Source organism: Malurus melanocephalus, unplaced genomic scaffold, assembly GCF_030028575.1.
Source record: "Malurus melanocephalus ecotype Western Australia unplaced genomic scaffold, MMel_1.1 scaffold_31, whole genome shotgun sequence".
NCBI lineage: Eukaryota > Metazoa > Chordata > Aves > Passeriformes > Maluridae > Malurus > Malurus melanocephalus.
The window spans coordinates 2,577,220-2,598,847 of record NW_026623263.1 but is presented as its reverse complement, the minus strand read 5'-3'; the positions used below and the strand labels follow the sequence as shown (position 1 = coordinate 2,598,847).

At 35.9% G+C, this 21,628-nt stretch overlaps 1 protein-coding gene across 1 annotated transcript in view; it reads left to right on the top strand.

Moving 5' to 3' along the window:
- The window catches only part of AP3B1 (adaptor related protein complex 3 subunit beta 1), a 155,380-nt gene that overhangs the window by 64,710 nt on the left and 69,042 nt on the right, over positions 1 to 21,628 (top strand). The window contains exons 13-17 of the mRNA XM_057363849.1: positions 786 to 848; positions 1,732 to 1,864; positions 8,484 to 8,593; positions 15,425 to 15,601; positions 21,368 to 21,554. Coding sequence (XP_057219832.1) covers positions 786 to 848; positions 1,732 to 1,864; positions 8,484 to 8,593; positions 15,425 to 15,601; positions 21,368 to 21,554 — 670 coding nt within the window. The remainder of the gene's footprint in view (positions 1 to 785; positions 849 to 1,731; positions 1,865 to 8,483; positions 8,594 to 15,424; positions 15,602 to 21,367; positions 21,555 to 21,628) is intronic.

Sequence of the window (21,628 nt, the reverse complement as noted above, 5' to 3'; positions counted from 1 at the left end):
CTGGTGATACGTCTTGTAAAATAGTTTTGAAGTAYAGGTGGACTGCATCAATGAGTATCCTTTTGTGGTTGCCTCCAAGGCAAAAAATACCAACGTATTTGTGAGGCGTGACTTGCCTTTGGAGAGACTGGGTTGTGTTTTCAGTTTACTTCATTCATAGTTAAAACAGCCTGGAATTATAGCATCCTAACAATATATGCCAAGTGTTGTGCATCATCCTTTGGTTCACTAGGAGCAAATAAGAGGGCTTTTGGGGTCTGATGTTGTTGATGTTGATTAAGATTTGAGGAATCTCATAGATGCATCTGTTTCTTTCCTTAGTTTGAAGGTCTTTTATTACMGTTTATGGGACTATAATAAGCAATTTATTTCTCCTCGATGCAGTTGTGACTTCTGTTATTTCTTCTTTTACTGTCACATGGTTGTTACATGCTGAGGCCTGTTGTACAATGTTGGAAAGCATGCTGACAGAAGTATTTCAAGCCCATTTGRTATGCAGCACTACAGCTAGAGCCCATAAAAATGCATCACTTAATCCTAGATTCCTGCTTTGTAAACTTTGCGAGTACTTGGAGGGAARATATGCCTCCTGAGTGTAATGCTGGTACCAGTTTGTATGGATATCTGGTATACTCTGTTGAATTCTGAGTGGTATTTTGCATTTTCATTTTTATATACGGTAAAATATATCTTACATACAACAAAAGTATAGTACATATGGTACTGTTTATCATATTTTATTTTAATTTCTGATAACATATCTTGTGTGTTTTTTTGCCATGTAGCTTGAAATCTTGACAAATCTAGCAAATGAAGCCAACATATCAACTCTGCTGCGAGAATTTCAGGTTTGTGCAAAAGTGTATTCTTTTCATATTTATAGTCTCTTTTTCCATTGTTGGATGTTTCTTCTAGATTCTTAGGCTTAAATTTTTCAAGTTAAAAGTGTTTTCCAGGATAAAATGTTCTCAAAATGGAAATAAATTAAATCATATCATAATGGATAAGGGAGCTATGAATTTGTTTCCCTATCTCCTTCCAGCTACCAAAAAAAAAAAAAAAAGGAAAAAAAAAAGAGAAAAAATATCAATCATTCCATATTCTTAAATACAAATTCCACAACTTGACTGACACTGTAAGGCACTGTATGATAAAGTCTGAATTTTAGTAATATTTGCCCGTTAGTATTTGTTGCTAAATGTCATTTCCATAAGTCATTTGATGAAACAGTGTTGTCTGCAGTATCTTATGTATCAGCAATATCTTCTGCCCATATTGTGAAACAGTGTCTGTCCTTCTTTCTTTCCTCTTTGCTTGTAACATCTATTTGCATTGCTTCAGTTCTCTGGCTGGATTTCTATGAAAGGTGCTGGTTCTCAGGCAGGTAGGTTATTCATAGTTTCACAGATGCTCCTAGTTAAATGAACTGAAACCTTTCTGAAGACAGAGCTCATCAAGTCCTCCAGCCTTGCACACAAACTAATGGCTGTTTTTGGGTAATTGCCCCCTGCCCCAAGCTTTCGTGAAATCAGAGGTTTGCATGGCTGTGGATGACCAAAGCTGAAAATGTCTTCTTAAAGTGACAATTAGGTGAGAAAAGTATAGCTTCTAATTTGCAATGTAGTCTTCTAAGTTTAATTTATTGTACAGCATGTCTGTCTCGTGAGAATAATATGTTAAGTCTTTGGGTGACCAGTTATGTATTGACTAACAAAAATTCTATTTCTTTAGACTTATGTGAAAAGCCAAGATAAACAGTTTGCTGCAGCTACGATTCAGGCTATTGGCAGATGTGCTACTAACATCACAGAGGTCACTGACACGTGCCTTAACGGCCTTGTCTGTTTGCTGTCCAACAGGGATGGTAAGCTAAAGTTCTCTTTGTTTTATGAGTAGCTGATGGCATGAAATGTTTTTTTAGAGAAAACCACACAAAGCTTCACATCACTTTATAAAGCCGAGTAAGAGTTGTCTTCAACAAGAATTTGGCTGACCCAACTGCTTAAAAATTCTGCACTTCCAAAGGCTTTAATGTTCATTCAGTGAGTGCTTATTTTCTCTTCTGTTAGAAAAGTTAATTCCTGGTGGGCCACAATTATGTTTACCAACTTTTTCTGCTGTCATTATTAAAGTGTGCTGTTTTGATTGTCATAGTAGCAGTAGTTTGCTGTTGTATGATCTAGTTGCATCAAAGCTGTTAACCTGTAGAGGGTGCTGAAAGCTTGGATTTTTTTTTTTTAGTGCATAAATGCCTAACTGAAAACACATATTAAATAGTTTTAGGATAAATAGCCCCAAATTTGGCTTGGTTTTGTGTTCTAGCCTTCTGTTATTTTTAGATAGCAAAACAAAGTAGCAAATCACTAAGGAACACAACAAAGAACAGATTAAGTCAAATAGGATTTTGCAGCATGCTAAGTCAGTACCTGATAATACTGTATTCTCGCTAGTTACCAATTACTATGGCAAATTCTTTTTCATAAGAAGACGGTAATAAGTAATGTCAGGAAATATTGTATATCGATACATGATTTTTGGAGTGTCCTGGAGTAATTCGAATTGTTCAAAGAACATAGGTGACATTGCTCCAAGCTTTGAAAAACAATATTAATGCCTCTCCATATCTACTGGACAGATTTTTCATGGTAATCCTAAGACAGCCTTTATTAGGGACATCACTTTGGCAGCACATATTTGGCCAGTGACCCACTAATACACATCGAGCTTTCGCTTATTTGGTTTATGAACTGAGTTGTCATTCTCAACACCACAGTTTGTATCAGAAATTCCTGAGTGGCCTCAGTTTATAGCTGTGCAGTTTTAATACATGTGACTTTCATTCCTTAGTGCTGCAGACCTTATTTCTGTTTAAGCCTTTTTTGATTATCAACTGTGTTTAAAGTATCTTCCCATATCTTGTTACAAAGCTGTGTCTGCACAGTGCACCTGTTTATATTATATTCAGCAGCAATCATWGTAAAAATACAAGCTTCAAAGGTTGTTCTTGATTCTGCCTAATTCTTCTAGCAGTCTTCCTCAAGGAGTCTTCCTTCATCATGTACAAATCCCCATATTTCTTTGTGCTTTAAATGAAATAATAAAACTGTCACTTCAGAAGACCGATTTTGTTACTTAACATTCCTTTCAGTTTTCTTGCTTTGTTTTTGTTTTGCTGAGAAGGAACCAACATAAGAGGGAAAAAGTTTTTATCRTAGATTGTCAATTTAATATTTTCTTCAGAGTGGTTCAGTAGGTATATATGTATATATAAACACACACATATGCACTTGCATGTATACAAAGGTCTGTCGCAACAAGATTAGTTTTCTTCTCTGTTTCTAAGTAGTTGTGTAGCAAATAAAATTATCTTCTTGTGCTTACTGTTCTGAAAGACTGCAAAGGATATATTGAGGATCTTTTAAACCTGGCAGCTGGCAAATTGCTTTACCATAGCTGCAGTGTCTTTATTCCTTCTTTCAGGGAATGAATAGAATGGCATAATTTACGTGGTACCTTTCCCCAGGTGGCAGGAAATTACCGATAGTCACAGCTTACTGAACATAAGAGTTTTGGCATGGTAAGGGAATAAAAAAGAGATTTAGCATGTGTAGGAGTACAGATTTAAGAGTATTGGTTAATCTTTCTTTCCCCCAACTTTCACCCTTAAAAGTATGCAAGCAATCTTTGTTCTGCTGTTTCTTTCGTGGTCATTTGAAGCCTGGTCCTGCTGCTGTGCGTAGCATGAAGCGCAAGCTGGTAGGTTCAGCAGGTTCTGAGGTCTGTGAAAGCAGGGACAGCTCTGCTTTCTGTGTACTCTTTTCATATTGTGAAGAATTCACTTGAGTGCAGAAGAGAGGCGACAGTATGAATTCTACTAAACCAAAATAGAATCCTGAAGAATAACCTTGTGGGAAAAGTGCCTTCAGATTGCACAGGCTTGTTCTGAAGAGGCTCTAACTGTAGATACAACCCAATACTCATGGTATTTTGGCTGTATCTGGCACAAGGGCTGTTAATCATTCTGCAGCTTGGGCGATGAGAGGCAAGGTATTGTTCCAGAAACAAAGTCCTGGGGAGTCAAGAACTGCTCTTGGAATTTTCTTTGCATGCTTGTAAGTGACTTAAAGTCAGATTTCCCCTAMTGAGGAATGCTGTGGTATGTGGAGGAAAAACCCAACAACCTTTGAACTACCAAAGCACAGCAGAAACTAGAAATTTCAGTGATTAGACACACAAAAACCTTCGTGAATAATTATCATAAGCTGGACTTAGGACTAACTCCTGAAGAGACTGTTTTTTATGAAGCCATGTTGAGACCTGAGAATTATTTTCCTTCCTCATCTGCTGAAGGAAGTGCAAAAAGAAAAGTTGTTTTCTTTCTATAATGTGACATCTGGTATTTGACTGATGCATTTCTCTTAAGCAATTGTATTGATAGTTCCAACTGACTGCTGGCCCCACTGTGACATAAAAGTAATTTTAAATGTAAGAGACAGATGGGATTATACGAAGTCTCTTGTCTGACTGTACTGCATACACTAGAAATCCTCCAGGCTTTTCTTAGGTGAGTGACTTTCATTTTCTGTTGCAAGTTGCAGGTTGAATGTAAACACGATTGTAGAATGTATAGCTAAAACATTTTTTGCCCTACAAATCTATACAAAACCAGGCAAATCATAAAACCACTGGAACTGTTAATACATTGGGTAACTGCAACATATCTCTTCTAATTATTGTTAGAACAATATGAAAGCAACTTGTAGCATTGGATTTATATCTATTTATAGGGTTTCTGACATCTGTTATTTATGTTAGAAGGATGAAAAAGGTACCCAGGTAAAAGATTAAACTGGCTGGTTCTGAAAAGCAGGAAGTTAAGATCTAGGTAATTAGCTCTAATGGTTACCTTTTCGCATTTTTTTTAATAATTTGCATAACCTTTTAGTAACCCTAACAACCATAGAATGGTTTGGGTTAGAAATAACCTTTAAATTTCATCTAGTCCAACTATGCCATGGGCAGGGACTCCTTGCACTAGATGAGGTGGCTTAGAATTCCATCTAAGCAACCTTGAATGTTTTCAGGGATGGGGTATCCACCACCTCTCCGGGCATCCTATCCAGAAACAGCTGATGCGGTTTTGCAGCTTTTAGGAAAAGTGGTTATACAAACTGTAGGCTGTAGATAAATTAGTCTTCACTTATGTGTTTTAGTTGCTGCAAGCATGGGTCAATGTAACTAAAAAAATTTGATGTAACATTAATGATTTCAGGTGTATTTCAGAATGCAGCTTTTCACCATTCTCTGGTAATATATTCTTYGCTGAGGTAATTTTCTGAGGTTCTGTTATGGTTGTGGTTTGAACTCTGGCCAAATGCCAGGCACCCTCAATATCCTCAGCAAGGCAGAGCAGAGAGAAAAAAACCTAATTAACACAAGGATTCATGGATTRAGATAAGGAATTGGGAGAAAAATAAACACTCCAAGGTCAAAACAGGCTTTAAGTTRCAAAGTAGATTTATTACTAAAACTACTGTGTGCAGGAAAGGAACTAACAGGGTCAGGGGGATGATCATAAGGAGAAAAAAAATGCTCTCTAAAACTCCTAAGAGACTGTTTCTTTCCCCCCCCATACCCCCTCCCTCCTTCCCATGCACAGCAGGAACAGACTGTGGGAATTTTCTGTTCAGTTCATCATCAAGGTGTTCTGTTGCTTAGGGAGACRGGTCCTTTTCTTGCTTCACCGTGGCATCTCTCCCACGAGCAGGCAGTTCATCTAACCGCTGATGGCATGGGTCCCTCGTCTGCAGGATGGATCCTCCAGGGCCAGGCTGTCTCCGTATCAGGAGCAAGGCCTTTCTCTCCAATCTCCCGCCTCAACACAGCTTCCTGCTGGCATCCACTTGCTCCGGGTGTGTGGGGACAAGCCCATCCAGGGCCGGGCTGTTTGTCCAGGGAAAGGGTCTCTCTCGCTCTATGTGTCTCCCACCGGACACAGTCACCTTGGGAACAGCTTTCTGCTCTGTGGTGAGCACCATGGCTTGCAGAGCAACTCCTCCCCCTCCTCCTCCATTAACCTTGGTGTCTCCATTTTCTCACACCTACTCACCTGCTGCCCCTCCTCTGGCTAATGTCAGCTGCCTAACTTTGTTTTGAATTTCTTCTTAAATGTCATCACAAAGGCGTAACCAGCATCTCCAGTTGGCCCAGGCTTGGCCAGTGGCATGTCCGTCATATTCAGAGCCATCAGAGATTGGCTCTGCAGCATGTGGGGKAAGGGGAGGCAGGGCTTTTTGTATGTGATGAAGATTTCCAGGAACTTCCTACAGGAGCCATTTTGTGGCCACCTCCCATCCCCAAAATCTGGACCAAGCAAAACGACCACAGTTTAATGCAGCTAAATGGTCAGTTATGGGAAAAATCTTAAATTTACTGACAATTTACTGTCTGCTGCATTGTTAATTTTTTTTGCATACATCATTATTTGACAAAATGGRACAATGTATGGCTGAGTATACTTTCAGTTTTTGAAAAGTTGCCAGGCTCCAGGGTCTTCGCAGATTGTCATACTTCGTCATTTCCACACTGCCTCAAAATTGTTTGAAGAAACTAAAATTTTTACTATGACTTGAAAATTGAAGCTTCTGATATCTCTTGTGGTCTCCTTTATTGATAAAGGCATTARTGATCAGATTTTCTGTGGTTTTACAGTCTTTATTTTAAGAACTCAATTTACTTTTTATAACCTTTTAGACCATTAGATTGTTTCAAAATTCTTGTGTTTATTTCATTGCCTCGTATGGATTTTTTCTTTGATAATTCTATATGAGTTACATTTTCAAATTTTCTTACTGCTAATTTAGAGTGCCAGTTTTATCCCCCCTTCTAGTGTTTTGTTGGAGTTTGTTACAGTTTTGAACCTAAATGTTTGTCTTTTATTTCATGTTCATTTTTGGGGTCCCTTTTGTGCASAAAGCAAGCCTCGCAAGAGTCTGCTGGTTTTGTACTATGCCAGTTCTTATTCTAATACAAAATTGGCTTGATTTTGTTTGTGCTTTTTTTCCTARTATCTAGACTTGTGTAAAAAAAATACCAGTTTACTTGTTTACAATTCTGGTTCATTTTCTTTAAATTTTCTCCCACAGAGCAAAAAAAAAAGAAGTTCCTCTGGTGACATTTCATCTACTGCAGTTAATATCATCATCAGTTCTACATTGTCAACAARTGTTTTTAATAATGATTTCATGTCTACTCATCTTTTTGGGTTCRGTTTAATTTTTCTAAACTGAAGTGTATCACAAAGTACTGAATGATAAAGGTTGCCGTTACAGTATTCCCCACTATAAATGCTCCAGATTATAATTTTCAAGTTTCAAGAATTGTCTTCCTATTTTAATGTCTGGCAAAATACAATGCAGATTAAATTGATCTGTAGGATTGTGCAAGATGTTGAGATGTTAACCTTGCTTCCAGAAATTAGTCTGGAAAAATGACAGATGTCATGTCRAATAAAGAATGGCACAAAAAGCTACAAGCTAAAATCTAAGCATTTCAGAGGCATATGGCGTAGTGATATACTCAGAGCTTTTGAGAAGCCTTTCTCCATAAAGAAGTTTGCTTTCTTAAAAAAAAAAGACTCCCAAACCTCTGAAATTTACACCTCTCTTCCCCATATTGTTCTGTTGAAACTTCAGCATGTTTGATTGCTGAATGAATGGTCCACGTGTCAGATAAACKCAGACAGAAGTGCAGGAGTACCTTTGTTTAACACATGGTAGTTAGACTTCTTCATCTTTCCGTACATGCGTTTACTCTTGCACAGAGGCTTGCTGCTGCACCTGTGGGGATCTTTCCAGCTTCAAAAATTGTACATTTCATACAAGTTGATCAGGCTGTGAACTTGTTRCCATAGTTAAACACTCCAGTGCATGACTTTGGCATGAATCTTACAACAGCTTGCTATTTAGAAGCTTCATTTGAATGTACTAGAGATTGTGTTACAGACCTGAGAGAGACTGTTCAGACTGTGAAAAAATGCAAAGGAGATGTTTAGGTATTTCTCTGGTGTATGAATGAGCTATTACTTTTAATGCAAGTGTTTTTATTTTAATTGCAGACTGCAAATTACTTTTAAATATACATAATTTTAATGAAAATCAGATTTTTTTCATGCTGTTCCTTAATTTTATGGGAAGTTACAAAGTGTAGGTTTTACTAAAAGGCAGTTCCATAATGTATGTAGTAGATTGGTATTTTTACATTTAGAATGTTTCTGTCTCCTCTTTTTGCTGCTTACAATTTGATTCAGGAAGCTGAACTTACATTATTTAGTAGAATGGTTTACCTCTTTGTTACCAATTGAATATAATTCAGTTCCACAAAGCTTGTTTTGGAGGTTTTTGAATCTTCTACCATCAGTTATTCRCGGCTTTTTCTTTTGCATAAATACTTTAGGAATTAATAATTTGTTTTGTCTAAAACAGAAATCGTAGTTGCTGAAAGTGTTGTTGTCATTAAGAAACTGCTGCAGACCCAACCAGCACACCATGGTGAAATTATTAAGCATATGGCCAAACTCTTGGATAACATTACAGTGAGTATTTGTTCACATTGTCTTATTTTCCTTGTGGACTGATAATGAGATTTTCATCTCCTTTTAATTTGCGCTGTAAATGGAAGTAAATGTATTAGAGAAATGCAAAATAGTTTGGTTTTTTTTTTTACATAAARTACCGGGTTTTGTGATCTTGATGGAAAGGACATAGAAGAATTACAGTCATGTAGTCATAAACCTACAAGCAGCTGTAGGTTCTCCAAGGAGATTGTTTTATATTTTTCTAGATGATTTTTTTTTAAACTACAATATACCTACCTTTTTTGGTAAGCTCAAGATTTGAATTCAAGAATAAATTTTGAAGAAGTTTGTATTTATAAGTTGAATGCTATTGTCACTTCTCTGAAATAAACTGCCCCATTATGTCTGAAAATAGATGTATTCCTTCACAGAATGGTTAGGGTTGGGAGGGACCCATAAAGATCATCTAGTCCAAACCCTAAATCCTTACTTCTCTAAGGGATAATCATATACATTTTGGAATGTGTATTTAATTACTGGGGATCTTGATCTTGCTGTGGCAAAAGTGGTTGTGAGTTGATGTAACACAATTGGCTTGGGTTAATACATTAAGAAGTTAATATATTAATATATTAATAAGTCTCTTACTAGACAGAGACCGAGATGAAGGGTTCCTGACCATTATTACACTGACAAACAATATCCATCCATACACGTGTATGTACTTACTTTGCACAGGATTTCTTCGCATTTTGTTGGCGTTTCTTTTCCTGGCCTCTCTTCTGTTATTGTCAACTATTAGGATTGAAAAACAGAGGACCCTGTAGCTCTATACAGCAGTATACAATCGTTTTTAAAAGACTGCTAGATTTGGATGCAGGAAAAGCAGCCAAATGTGGGCTTGAATGAACTTGAAAGAAACTGAAGGGAAAGAAGCTGAAGGTGTGAACAAAGAAATTCTTTGTTGCTTTTTACAGTTGAAATTAATTTAATACTGTGTAATACACAGCAGAAAGCTTGAACAGAATTAAATACTATTAAATCAAAAAGCACTTAAGGAAAGAAGAAGCTTTTTGATAGTTCTGTCATGATTTAGTTTAATTCACATGCAGAATCACACAGAATGAGTTAGGCTGGAAAGGACCTTCGAGATCATCAAGTCCACCCTGTGGCCCAACACCTCCTCATCAACTAAACCTTGGTACTGAGTGCCACATCCAGTCTTTTTTTGAACATGTCCAGGGATGGTGATTCCACCACTTCCCTAAGCAGACAATTCCAAGATGTGATCAGTCTTACAGTGAAGAATTTTTTTCTAATATCTAACCTAAACTTTCTTGGTGCAGCTTAAAACTGTGTCCTCTCGTTCCATTGGTTGTTGCCTGGGAGAAGAGATCGATCCCCACCTGACTACAACCACCCTTCAGTCAGTTGAAGAGAGTGATAAGGTCAACCCTGAGTCTCCTTTTTTCCAGGCTAAATAACCCCAGCTCCCTCAGCTGATCTTCATAGGCTTGTGTCCCAAGCCTTCACCAGTCTTATTGCCCTCATCAGGACACATTCACGTATCTCCATGTCCTTCTTAAACTGAGTCAATGGTAAACAGCCATTAAAATAAGCTAAACTGGTGTAGTGGGATAGATTTTTTGGATTCATGCCTGAATTTTTCTCATTGATATTGTTATGAATTTCACTTGTGTTAGCCTGAGGTTGTAATTTACAATGTTGAGGACCCTAAAAATCTTTTACAGCAGTGTGTCATTCGGTCATTTACTTTATTGAAATTTACTTGTTTGCATCTTCTTCRTCTACAGAAGCCATTTTAAAAGGGATGGGATATAGAATATTTAGAAGAGAACCATTTTCTCTTATAAAATAAATAAAAACTGAGAAGCAGCTAAATATTAAGACCATATATAAAAAAACCAGCAAGACCAACTGTAAGGAGAGTTAGGAATTTAGATCTTGTAGATCACTGAGCATAAATTACAGTAAAGACTAGGTCTATTTCAGTTTGGGCTTCAATTGATTGTTTCTTATGTATCTGAAAATAGGGGTTATTTTTGTTCCTTTACTTTTGTRTGTTTTCATTTGTACCTTAAACTTTTATCCTAGGCCCGCCCAGGCAAAGATCTGTGAGATCTATTTTGCATCTGATGCTTTTTGAGTACCTAGACCTGTRCATGGTACAGTTTGATCTAGCTGTATTCCAGCTCCCTTCCTCACACCCATCAAAAGCTGTAACTGGGAAATGCATGTCTGATGGTTTTCTGAAGACATTAAACAAGAGAATAATTGGATCTCTTTAATGTTCCATTTTTAAAAATGATAAAAAACATTTTGTTTAGCTGTTAATATATTAATAACGTTGTCATGCTTTACAATTTAATGATTTGATAAGTGTGGGTCAGAGATCTGAGTAGTGCTTGTTTGTGTTAGGTATTTACTCTGAGATAGGCTTAATTAGTTTTGTGTGTACAGCTTTTGAAGTGACAGAAGTTTAAAAAATGCATTTATGGGAAGAGCCATTTAGAGACAGGTAAGTTCAAAACTCCTTTTAGTAGTCTCATCTCCAGCAGCAACAATACCTGATACTTTAGGGAAAAGGTTTTAAAGGTAAGAGCAGGTTCAATGTGATGCACCTCCAGTGTAGCTGTGTTTCTGATRTGGCTTCACAAAACAGGTGGCTTGCTTCCTTTAATTTAGTTCTCGTTTCTTGCAGTGTTGAGAAGATATCACAAGGTATTACATTCATATGTTTGTATGTATTTCTGTTTTGCAAGCTTCAGATTTTAGCCACATTACTTAGGATACACCTTAATAACATATTTTTACACCTTTATATTAGTAAAGATTTCAGTTATRTAATAGTAATGATTTATAGTATATTATATTAGTAATGATTTAGCAGACAATTCTCATAATGTCATCATTTTTTACTGGCTCTAATGTCTATGTGATTGTTTAGAATTTGTGAGGAATATATGGCCTTTGGGACATTGTGTCCAGAACACTAAACTTGAAGCAAGTATTCTGCTTGAATAAAAAACAGTTTAAAAAAAAAATCTGTACACTGTCTAAGAGGTGCAGTCACCAGTAAAAATTTTGTTTTAAAGAAATAGTATATGTAGAGGTTCAAATAGTAGAGGAGTCCTTGAAGGTCTACCATTTGAAAATAAAAAGCAAATACTTGTCTTTTGCTCCTATTCTTTCCTGTGTACCCTTTCTTTTTGCTGTCAGTCTGACATTTCAAATCAACTTTATCACTCTTTCCATTTCTGATTCCAAGTAAAATTTTTAAAAATTGCTGGCTATGCAAATTTTCTTCTGGATAAAGAAAATTGCTCCTCAYTTGCAATTTGAAGATCTCTCATTTTGTGACAGATGTGAATAACCAGAACTTGTGATTTCAATATGTTCTTTACCCTTGTGTTTTGTGTGAATATGTTGAGAACTGAACTATTTCACAATAGTTCTTCAATTGTGCTGCTTAGAACAATCTCCAAAATCTTTATATCTCTCTCTAACTGTTGTAAATAGTGAGAGTCTTGCTTTGGGGGGAGTGTCTGTCTAGTTTGTTTTTTATTTTCCTTGAGACAGGTAATGGGTTGAAATGGCAATAGAGACTGCCTCCCGGTACTAAAGGCTTAAAAAGTGCACTTAACCACTTGCTCAGGCCATATGGAATAAAACATCAGGCAAAGTAATTTACAATCATGTTTGCCTTTGAGGATAATGCAGAGCAGGGCTGAATAATGAAAGTATTATTTCCTGCATTTTTGTCAATTCAAGGTCCCTACTTAAGCTGTTCTGGAAAAGGCAGTGAAGGCCTAGAAGGGGCTTCATTTCTTGTTTGCTGTTTTGATTGCCCTGGAAACAACAGCTGCAGGATCATGCACTTGATATTACAAGGCTGAGAACTGGAAGACTTAAAGAGAGAAAAAGAAGTCTGAAAATATTGTGTGATTTTGACCCCAAATGAATCCAGTGACACAGAAACATTGGGTTCATCAGTTCGRCATACACTTTTCATTAAAATGGCTTCTGCTCAGGGTTTGATTCAAAAAGTCTCTAATTGGTATTGATTCTTGTGGCACAAAATTGTATTTTATATATRTGCAGTATTTACATAGTAAGCTAACCACCTGGTTAAAAGGCAGACTCTCAGAATAAATTCCTGTCTTCCGTTGTTTCTAATTTTCAAATTAGATTTTGTTTAGTCTATTTATTTAACATTGTAAAACTAGTTTATTACTCCAATAATTTAATTTTACAAACTGAGAAAAAGCTTGAAGAGTAAAATACTGTGCTTAAATGCACACCATTTAAATATATTTAAATATATTTAAATATATTTCATTGTGGTTTTACAGTGTAGTCCTGGGTTTGACTAGGAAAAGCACAGTAATGATATTTGCTTGTCATTATTAATGCTATTACTGAAATTGGTGTACTCTGTGAGCTGGTTTTGCTTTATGAAAAGACAATAATAGGAAAAGGAGTCTTTCTAGTAGGCTGCTGCCCAAGCTATGGTACTTGCTGATCTCTTGTAGAATTCTAGTATTTTAACAAGTCTGTAATGAAATATTTTAGAAAAATAAATCTAGCATAACTGAAATCTGAAGTTGCCTATATATTCTTATTTAGAGGTATCTATCTGTACAGTAGGCAACTTGAACTGCTCCAATACTGGAAAATTTAATGTACCACTCAATTACTATTCTTTAGCCCAATTTAAAATAATAGATTGGGTGTGAGGTCTTAATGCAGTGTAACCTTTGGAACATTAGAAATAACCTCTTTCCCTTTTGAAATCAATGTACAGTAATGGCATCAGTCTTACCATTTTGAAGGCAAACATACTCTGACTGCATTTAAARTTTTTATAAGTAGCAGTTGTTCAGTAGCTTGTTCATCTCTCTCTTGTAAATTGCAAGGCTATTTAATTTTTTGTCAGTTCCCATAGTGGAATTCATCTTTATCTTGCTCAGTGTTTACATATATCTGTATATGTTAAATTACTGTGTTACACCATTCTAAATACATGTTACCTCTAACTTAAATTTCTTCCCTGTGTTTGAATTGGCCATTAGCTCTTACAGGACTTTTTGTTGTTGTTGGACTCTATTCTGCTCATCCATAATGTGATTGCTTTTCCTTTCAGTGGAGTCTGTCCTTTGTCTTCCCCATGACATACCTTTTTATATTTTTGGTGGCATTCGTATTTTCAACCATGTGAAGTAGGGAGGCAAATACTGTCAAGCTGACTTTATTCAGAKTTGTTTCTAAACTTTTTGGAGCAGTGAAACTCTTTGAAGCATATTTAATAATTGAAATTTCTTGTGAACTATGCTATGATTAGTATTTCCTTAGTAGGCTTAGTGGGCCATGTTACCCTTTAAAAATATACTTTCATAAGTAGTACTTTCCTAATGTTTTGRGATTACTGAGTAAGATTTTTAATAGTTGGTTCCCATTGTAATTATGATAGATAGATATTCATATATTAATAACAGAAATGCTGGAAAAGTAATTAAAACATATATAAAATATACTAAGAATTAATGCTTTGAGAACCACAATGCTACCTGTCTAAAGCATATATATCCTGTGAATATTACCTAAGGCAAAACTCACACTGCCWTAAGTGTAAGCTTATTAATAAAGATCACTGTGTGGTGTAAGGACTAATGGGAAATGTTAGTATTAGTGGGTTTTATCCTTTCAGAAAAAAAAAACCCAATAAAATTAACTGAAATTCCAGTGGAAGCTTTTATTTTTTCTAAATTACAGTCAGTTTTTTGATAGACTGGAACAGTTTTGCTTTTCCTCTGACCTTTCAACATCTAACATTCTGTACAGAACAATAGTCTGTACAGAGCATTAGAGCACCACAGTCTGTAGACACTGTGCAAGACATGCGTTGAACTTTCTCACTGCATTCTTTCTTCCTTCTGCTCAAGGAAGGAGAAGAATGTTTTCAAGGGATGTATATGTAACAGAGATGCAATTTTTAATTTGACCACCAGGTAATGTAGGCTAGCTTACCTTTTACRAGGGTATGTGTATATTATTTCATTAAAATCTTAATTGCTTCTAGCTAAACTGCATGGAGCATGAGCTTCTGTTTCCTTGTATGCTTTTCCATTTTGCCTCCCCTCTGTTTTTGACATTACTGTGTTTTTGAACTTGACACCATAGACTGGGGGTTCATCTAAAAGCTGCTACTGCCAGTTATTTCAGTGAAACTGTTGAGTAACTCCAAAACAGTAAAACCTTTGTGAACTTTTTGATCAAAGTGTTTTAGTTTAGATGGCAAGTCCTATTCAGAAGTTGAGAATTGTTATTTTGAACTTCCATCTTACCAGAGTTCTGTTTTCAGCTGGTCTTGGACATTTGCAAAAATATGGATCCTACTGTCTTAAAATTCTGAATAAAAATGAAGGAAGCCATTTCTGTGTGAATATAGTAAAAAAAAAAAAAAAAAAAAACCAAAAACCTCTGGTTTGTTTCACCATGGTGTTTAGCGTAACCTGATGGCAAGAATTCGCAGCCACATCTTGAAGGCTTGGACTGTGTTCCGAGTTCCCATCGGCTTGTACAGTGAACATCAACATGTTGCTTCTGTGTGCCTGTTTGTCTCATCAACCTGTAATGCATRGATTTTGGGTCAGAATCAGTATCTTTTGTATAAATATTCAGTCTACCACAATGTCTGTATTTAATTTCATGCTGCATTTCTTGCATGGCAATTGTCTTTAAATAGCATTTTGTTATTGAACACAGAAAAACAAGTATGCAAGTAGTCTTTGTGAATGCGTTAACTTAGAGTGCTCAATGTTTCCTCAGGTTCCCGTAGCCAGAGCCAGCATTCTCTGGCTCATCGGCGAGTACTGTGAACGGGTTCCAAAGATCGCACCTGATGTTCTGAGAAAGACAGCCAAGAGCTTCACTAATGAAGATGACCTTGTAAAGTTGCAGATCTTAAATTTGGGTGCAAAACTCTATTTAACAAATTCGAAGCAGGTAAGCCTAATCTCAGTATTGTATATTATTTAGAGTCACGGCAGATTTTCAGCAGTCTGTATAGATAAATAATGGCTTCTTCTTCTGTRTAAGTTAGTAACCAAACGTAATCCATATTATGCTGTGCAAAAAAAAWCTGAACATATGTTTTCAAGAAATATAGCTAACTAATCTAACCACGAGCCCTAAAATATGTGCTGGATCATAAATGTGAATACAGTGAGGAGATTTTTCTCTTGTATGTGTCTTTCTTTGGGCAATGACAAAACTTTGAATTCACATAAATAGAAAATATTTGGAAATTGGATTAGTATTATCAGGTAGGAAGATTTTGCTAAAGTGACTTTATGTTTTCTCAAACTAAAACCAGAATTCTTGAGCAAATACTGACATTTTGAACAAGAAGGTGCTCATTATTAAGAACATCTAAAAGGGGATGCCAGTAGTAGGCCTTGTTTTGTCTTTCAATCAGTGCTTGTTTCAAAGATAATMACTGTTTTCACTTTTTCTGTTTTTTTGATTGGTTAGTTGCTTGGTTTAGCTTTTACTATTTCATTTTACCTTGTGGAGTGGGTGGGTTTTAATAACTCTAGTAGTAAAGATAATCTAAAAATGTCAGATAATACAAAGAGGTGAACTTAGATCTCCAAGTACCTGAAAACAATAGCTTTGAGAGGCTGCCTCACTCATCTCAGTGACTGCACAATGAACCACATTGCTGGCTGTGGATTGCAGCAYTTTGACACTAATTTTTCACTGTAGTTCCAATTATTGCCTTAAAAGATTGTGAAATTAAAAATTTTTTCCCAAATGTAGGAGAAATACATTGTGTGAGGTAGGTGTACTAATCTGGACTCATACACCTCTTTGTTTTACAACAGCTTGTACAGCACAGGATCTTGCACCTCTGCAACTGYGATGTCTTCTTGTTCCTTGATAGCTGTATCCAACTACAGATATGATCTGTCTTAGACATTTTTTTGTAGGGCATTGAACTTTTTTGCCATAAGTTCAGAGGGGAGTGAATGCTTTGCTTATATGGTCTAAAATGGGGCAGGTAGCAAAAGGTGACTTCTTTCTGTCAGTGCTCATCTTAGTGAAAATACTGACTGAGATAAGGAAAGATTGGTTTAAGTGTCTAAACTGTTTTCTTTTAGCCCATAATATTTACTAATTTTCCATATAGTGTTTGTAATTTTGCACATTTTCCCATACCATGTTTGGTCAAAATCCATTGCATACAAGGAGATGATGGTTTTTCTGTGATGCATTTTTTCCTCTTTCACATCTTAATACATTTTAAATGATCATTTTAATTATTGTGTAACCCTTTATTCAAACTCCGTGATGACGATGAGGCAGAAGAAACTGTCTCCTGGGATGCGTACTAAATGATGAATTTCATGAAAGGGTGTTTTCCTTTTATAGTTTTAGGTTGTGGAAAAATAAGTTATTATCTCAAGTGGTCAAGGTATTCACATAAAAATTCTAACTGTGTAGGTTTGGTGACTTGGCTTGATTCAAAGCTCCTTTCAAACTAGAATACCATGGGTTTCCCTTTAGAGGCTGGCAACATTCTTCCATTAGCTACATCATTATTCCCAGAAGTAACTCTTCTTTACTCACTAAGTTTTAAAATTAGTTTCTGGAATTACTTCAGGAATTACTTCTGGAATTACTAAAAAGTCCAGCCATTTTCATTTTTAATTTTTAAAATTTGATGTCAAATCTTGTACATTTGATTGCCCAGTTGTCAGTGCAGCATTTTGGAAAAAAAATGAACAGAACCTCCACTTTCTTCTAGCAGGATTCATTGCTGTTACACTCTTCTGTAGGCAAGTTTAGGGAAAGTTTTGGGAAAGCACAACAGGAAAGACAAAGCCACACCAAACCAAGCAGCCGTAGACCAGACCTTTCTGCCCTGTTATCAGTCATACATGCAAACATGCCACCTCCCAGCATTCTGGGTGGTTAAAGAAAACATTCACACATGGGTGTTTACGGCAGGAGTTAATCCTTTGCTGTGCACCTTTCCCAARAGAGCAGAGAGCGAGCCCTTATCAAGGTGGAGATGATTGTAATGGGCTGCTGCTTCTACACAGAGCTCTCATCAAGGTCGGGATGGCTGCAGCTGGCCTGTGCTTCTACATCCACCTCTCCTCAACCCTGTATTTTCTGCCTCCATATCATATCCTGTGACGCAGTAATTTTATGGATGCTTCATCAGTTTCATCCAAAGTTAATTGAGTTGTGGAAATCTCAAAGAATAAATGTCACATTATTGAAAAGTGGTGGTAGAATAGCACAGATGCACTCAATGCCAACCAAGTAGATGAAAAGAGCTCTTTCACCAGGTGAGGTAAAGGCAGGTTGAACTCATCTGCTAGGTCTTGTTTGGAAAAATCCCACAAAGTTCTGGAGGAAGTAAGACTWGTTTATTTTATTCCCTTTGTTATTTCTCTATTGTTTTATTTGCTTGTAGTTTCCTTAAGTGTATGGTCAAACACATGGAGAGGCACATTCACAGGAATGTTTTTTAATATTCAGGATTTCTTGTAAAAATTCTTATAAAAATTTGTAGTGTACTTTAAAATCCTGTGATCAGCTCATGATCTTTCAAAGGCTGTTTATAATTTAAGGAAGTTTCAGGTTCAATTTTATCTGGGTAGTTATATAATAAAAGCAGGCTTCCCCTGGTTGTCTGTATTATTCAGTAAGCTTTCTTTGTTTTTTCAACACTTCGGGTCATAAAATCTTGAGTATGCTAGATAGCTGTCTGAGTGAAGCTCATATAAGAGAAATATATCAACTACTTGCCTAAGATGTTTCTTGCATACAACAGAAAGAATAAAGAGATTTTGATGGGTTTCTATTTGCTGATGTAGTAGGACTCCCACCAGAAAAAGTCCCAAGTAGTCGTAGGATGTAAATAGATATGTCAGTTATGGTTTACCACAATGGTCTTATCTTGTGTGTCTAAAGAATCAAGTTACTGAAAGCTAATGATATCAACGAGTGGAACTGTTTCTCATTGTAGAGCCTCAATTGTTGATAAAACTTACAAATTTTTTACGTGGGGACCTACCAAAAGAATAATTGCTGCTAATATAGGATAGTTGTTAAATCCTGACATGGAACTATTGTCACTAGAAAGTTCCAGAAATATTTGTGGAGGATGATTGAATTCTGGAAGACTTAAACCTAAACCTTCTTGCCAAAACAAAATGTACAAAAAACAGTAATTGGTTCAGCAGCATGGGGATAAAAGGAATTATACTATGTCTAATATGATACAATAATGCACAAATATCAGTAAATATTGACATATGAAAATAAATGCATTATATCACAGATCAGAATACTATGTCACTATTGTATGAAGCAGTCATGGTATGCAGGTTCTGTCATGTTTCACCAAATTAATGTGCTTGCTGAAATGCTTTTCAGCTTCCTATGAAAACTCCTTTGCTAGAAAAACTTATATGCATTCGTTAGTTTATTTTTTGTTTTTAATTAAAAAGTTGTTTCTATTAACTGTCTCGATGTAGAAAAACTGTTCTACTTGTTTGATTGCTCTACCATAAGAAAAAAAAAACACATTTCCTTACTGTTTCCATAAAAWCTATACTATCTGTGATAATTGAAAATAGACTTCCTGCAGTCTTGCATATAAATTTATTATGTATTTATCTGTATTGAACAATATGAAAAAGATATTTTAGGGGACAGAAAACGGAGGAGGGAAAGGGAGAGGATCACAGAAAAAATTATCCTATTAAAGGAAATGCAGTCTTTCAGGATCAACTTTTTATCTGTCTAATTTGTCTTTATGTAATTCCATCAACACTCACTGAAAAAATGCCCACTATGACACGGCCCTCATCTTTTCCCATCCCTATAGCAATTCACAAGCTAAGACCATTGTGTTTTATGATCCATTCTCCTGAGCTTTCTGCCATGACAGGAAGGAGTCTTGTCTTGTTTTACAGTGGAGAAGTGATGGCAAAGGCTGCAGGAGGTATCCCTCATTTAGTTTAATTCATGCTACCTGGGAACCCTCCCTTCCAATTCCATTTAGATTGAACAGCATAAGTCCTGCATGAGTGCAAATTACATAGGCTCTGTCTGATGCAGTTGTTTAAAATTTTATACCCTCATACAGAAGTAGCTGCCAATAAACTGTGAAATACATATGGGAAAGTTTTACTTTTCCCAGAGCTAAGACAGTATCTCAAGGAAAAAAGGTGTCTTTTCACAGAGCCATTCTTGAGTATGGGAGAGAGAAAAGAATCAAAAAATATTTCTTTGAAGCTTTTTTTTTTAACTATGCTTTTATATTATTCTAATGTATAATGACTAATTTCTTCCCATCTTTGTTACCATAGTTCATTTTTGAAACATTTGCATATATTGCATTAATGGGGTTTACATTAAAAACCATTTTCTGTTTACTGTGTATTTTACTTACAGGAGTTAATCAGTATTCTGAAAAAGTATTTTTATATCTCTAGAAAAAGACTTCATCTTGCATCCTCCTCCTAGTTGGAAATTATTAAATTGAATTCTATTTTTGCAAATAGTGTATACAAAAATTGACTGATTTTTTGGACATATTTTCCTGCTCACATGATTTAAACTTGTGTTATTGTCATAGCAATGGCATGATAACAAGATATATATGCAAGGTTATTCCTTTGTATAAAGCAAATAAACCTCTCATAAGGATACATTTTTAATCCTGTGTTATGCATCCATTCTGAGTTGAAATACCAAAATTTTCTTCCTTAGGATGGTGTATTATTTCTGCTCTTTTTCCTGTTTGTATGTATATATAGGAAGTGGCATACATGTTTCAAAGATATCTAGTGGATCCCAGTCTATTCAGTGCTGTTGTTCTGGTTACACTACATAGTTTCTATTTTCTGTGTCTGCTTCCTTTCTTATATTATTAGCTTAAAAAATTATCTGAATTATTAAAATTATTCAAGGCATGTGAGTATTCCCAGGCATCAAACTAGGAAGCTGTATTATGCTGTAAAAACCTGTGATACTATAAGTTGCTCTCTTACATAAATAAATAAATGACCGATATTACTGAAGGCTTTAAGCTTCAAGAAAAAAAATGGAAGAAGTCTTTTATCCTGGTTTTTAGAGGGCATCAGCAGCTTGCTTTTATGAAAAAGTAACAGCTAAATGCACTGCAAATAATTTGCAGTAATCCAGTTCAGTGATTCATGTGTCTGCTTTAATGGGTCATAATTCAGGATAAAGTAACTGAGTGCAGTCAGAGTGCAGACACTGCTTATGCCAGGGACAGTATCTCTTCATAAAACACACCTCAGCAGAAGCAGTTTGCCAGCCCCCTAATACCCTCTGATGTTTTGATGTCCTGCATATTTTTCCGATTAAGTTTTGAGTGCCATGTTTTTAGTTGTATTTCCACATTCATTATCCTCACGTAGACCCTTCAGCGGGTTTGCCATATATGATTATTTTTTTAATGATGCCTTTCTTTCCACTTCAGCAGTTTAATAATCTAGCACATGGCTGCTTCTCAGTACTCAGCATTCACCTCCCCAATACAGAAGAGGACATGTGCTTTGGCTGCAGAATTCCATTTGCAGCTTTAGAAATGCATATTCCCTGTGGAGCAACATTTGTTTGACATAACCATTCATTTTTATTACCTCTTTAAATATGTTTATCCAGAGTTATCAATAATCATAAATAACTTGTATTCTGTTCTTGTCCTGTTTTTTTCCACAGACAAAATTGCTTACCCAGTACGTATTAAATCTCGGCAAGTATGATCAAAGCTACGACATCAGAGACCGTACAAGATTTATTAGGCAGCTTATTGTTCCGAATGAGAAGAGTGGAGCTTTAAGCAAATATGCCAAAAAAATATTTCTGGCACAGAAACCTGCCCCATTGCTTGAGTCTCCTTTTAAAGGTATAACTGCCAAAATCATTTGGTAAATGTTCATTGTGTAAAGGAATGTGGCAGCTTATTCTATTTCAAGTACT